Source organism: Dysidea avara, chromosome 12 (assembly GCF_963678975.1).
Source record: "Dysidea avara chromosome 12, odDysAvar1.4, whole genome shotgun sequence".
NCBI classification, from domain to species: Eukaryota; Metazoa; Porifera; class Demospongiae; order Dictyoceratida; family Dysideidae; genus Dysidea; species Dysidea avara.
Genome location: NC_089283.1, coordinates 14,428,921 through 14,431,278, shown reverse-complemented (window position 1 = coordinate 14,431,278; position 2,358 = coordinate 14,428,921). Strand labels below are relative to the sequence as shown.

The following is a 2,358-nucleotide window of genomic DNA, read 5'->3' as shown; positions in this document are numbered from 1 at the left end:
TATTTAGTTGATCGTTTAGAAATGAAATGGTGCAGTGATCATCACTGTCTGATTCACACTGATTTGGATCTGTAATTTAGTTGTGCCTGGGAAAGTTCCCTCAGGCTTGCATACTAAGTTTTTAACTAAACCACTGAGTCTAGCAGTCTCTGAGGATTCATGTAACTGAATCTGAATGTCATATGATTAAAGTTGAATTCTTGGTTCCTTAATTAGGTCCTATATGTACGTACTTACCTAGCAAACTAGTTGAATCTTTGTTCATCTGCTGCTAGTTATTAATGCATGGTAATACATAACTTTCTATTTTATGATACGTATACACTGAGTGCACTAATGCGTCAATGGTTAGTTCAAGTTAATGTTTACCTGCAACTATTTTATATAGCTAAATTTTGCTAAAAATTTGTTTGCACTGGAAACATCATATTTTAGTTATAACATCTTTTCATGAAGCAATTGAAGTAGCTGTAGCAGGCTATATGTGTTCCAAGAATTCAAGTAAGACAGATTAAACTTTACAGACATGCAGGAAACTTATGGTAAGTAGTAATGACGGTAGCTATAGGTGTTAAGCAATGTTTATTGGTGACTATGCAAATAACTAGGTAATCATCACCCTAGCTAGGGTAATTTGTATCAGCTGTTAAGGCTGTTTTGTATGGTTTGGTCTACCCTCTAAAATGCACTGTAATGTGTAGCGCTCTATCATTAAGTCTAGCTATTGTGCACATCACCATGTAATTGAATCACAAAAGCTGGTAGTAGAACATGCACCTTTCTAGTTGAAGAGTCACTGGTATTTATATTCAAAGATTGCCTTAGTAAAGCCAAATAAAACAATGTGAGTGTCAGTACAATAACAATGTCACACCATAGACTACAGAGATGAATACACATTGTACATGAGTGTGTGTGGGTGTTAAATAGTACAGTTTATTGGTCTGATCTTCATCTCCACAAATGGTAGAATGTTCCATCTATCATAAATGAAAACTCCATAGTACCCTTTGTATAAGTTGTTGGGGTTAATATTCCAGCAGGCAGTGTACCACCATCCTCCAGATGGAACGGTAGGTCCACCATTTAAGGCACAGTTATGTGACGGGTGCTGATCATTGTCAATATCTTTAGTGCTAAAATCTCTTCCATTATGGCCTGCCATTGGATCAGAAGTTGTCCCCTGAAATCCTCCAACAGTTAGTTTGTACTTGTCTTGAGCTGATGCAACTTGAAACTGTTCATAATGGAGGAACACTTTGGTACCATCAGCTAACTTGATGTCCATTCTCATTTCCCAACCACCTTGACCAGTGAGACAGTGGAGGGCTCTCAGCCCATACCAAAACTCACCTGTCAACCTTCCAAATCCATCTTCATACTCAGCCCAGGTCCTGTTAAAGTCTTCAGATCCATCCTGTCTCCTCTGTACCACTAACCATCCTCCTCCTCCATTGACATTGTCACAATACACTTCTGCATCATAACATTTCACTCCACAGAAATTGACCATGGTGTACACTCCTGATTTCCTCTTCTTGAAGACACTAGTGTTGAAGCCAAGGCAACAGCAATTTTCAATAGGAGCATTGTATTTGGGACATCCAGCTATAATTGCTGTAGCCAGTAGTAGTAGTAGTAGTATTACTGTAGTAGTCATTGTATAGCTATAGTGATCACCTTTACAATGTGATCTATTTATACTATTAATAGTGCTGAATCATTAGTGATGACCAGAGTGGAGCTGACACTATTTTCCTTGTGAGGAAGTCAAGGTTTTTGTTATATATATATATATCCATGCACTAGTCCAAACCACTATACGTACCTGCTGACTAACTCTCTGATGATGAGGCACTAATGATACTGTGTAATAGTTGCACCTGCACTAATCAGGAAAGTCCATGCAGTGTTGTAATATACTATAAATAGCTGTGCATAAAACTGTTGGTTTGGACCAGTGCATGGATATATATAACAAAAACCTTGACTTCCTTACAAGGAAAATAGCTGTTTTGTGTATAGCTGTATATATGCATATCGTAGCAAAACAAACACAATAGTAATTATATTTATCATGCTGAAAGCTGTGGACACAATTGGAGTTTTTACTATGAAATATTGCAACTGAAGCTGCAAGTGAAACTGTACGTATATACAGTAGCTAACTGATTGCAACTGTAAGTGATTTTTAAAGATATGAAAAATAATTATGTGGCACAACCTAGCAACATTCAGTGGCGGATTTAGGAATTTTCAGAGGTGGTTTCAGGTTCAGGAAGTCTTCAATAACCGTGTCCCACCGGCTTAGCTATAATCCAGCTGGAGTTGCCGGTTAACTCAGTCTTATAGCTCAGT

At 37.7% G+C, this 2,358-nt stretch overlaps 1 protein-coding gene across 1 annotated transcript; it reads right to left on the bottom strand.

Moving 5' to 3' along the window:
• Positions 1 to 835: 835 nt before the first annotated feature.
• On the bottom strand, positions 836 to 1,708 carry LOC136241115 (ficolin-1-like). Its single transcript, XM_066032287.1, has one exon. It carries the CDS (start codon positions 1,658 to 1,660, stop codon positions 923 to 925), a length of 738 nt encoding a protein of 245 aa, XP_065888359.1. The 5' UTR covers positions 1,661 to 1,708; the 3' UTR covers positions 836 to 922.
• Between the last annotated feature and the right edge of the window lie 650 nt (positions 1,709 to 2,358).

Coding starts and splice junctions, on each gene's coding strand:
- LOC136241115 (XM_066032287.1), bottom strand. CDS start 1,660: ATGACTACTACAGTAATACTACTACTACTACTACTGGCTACAGCAATT.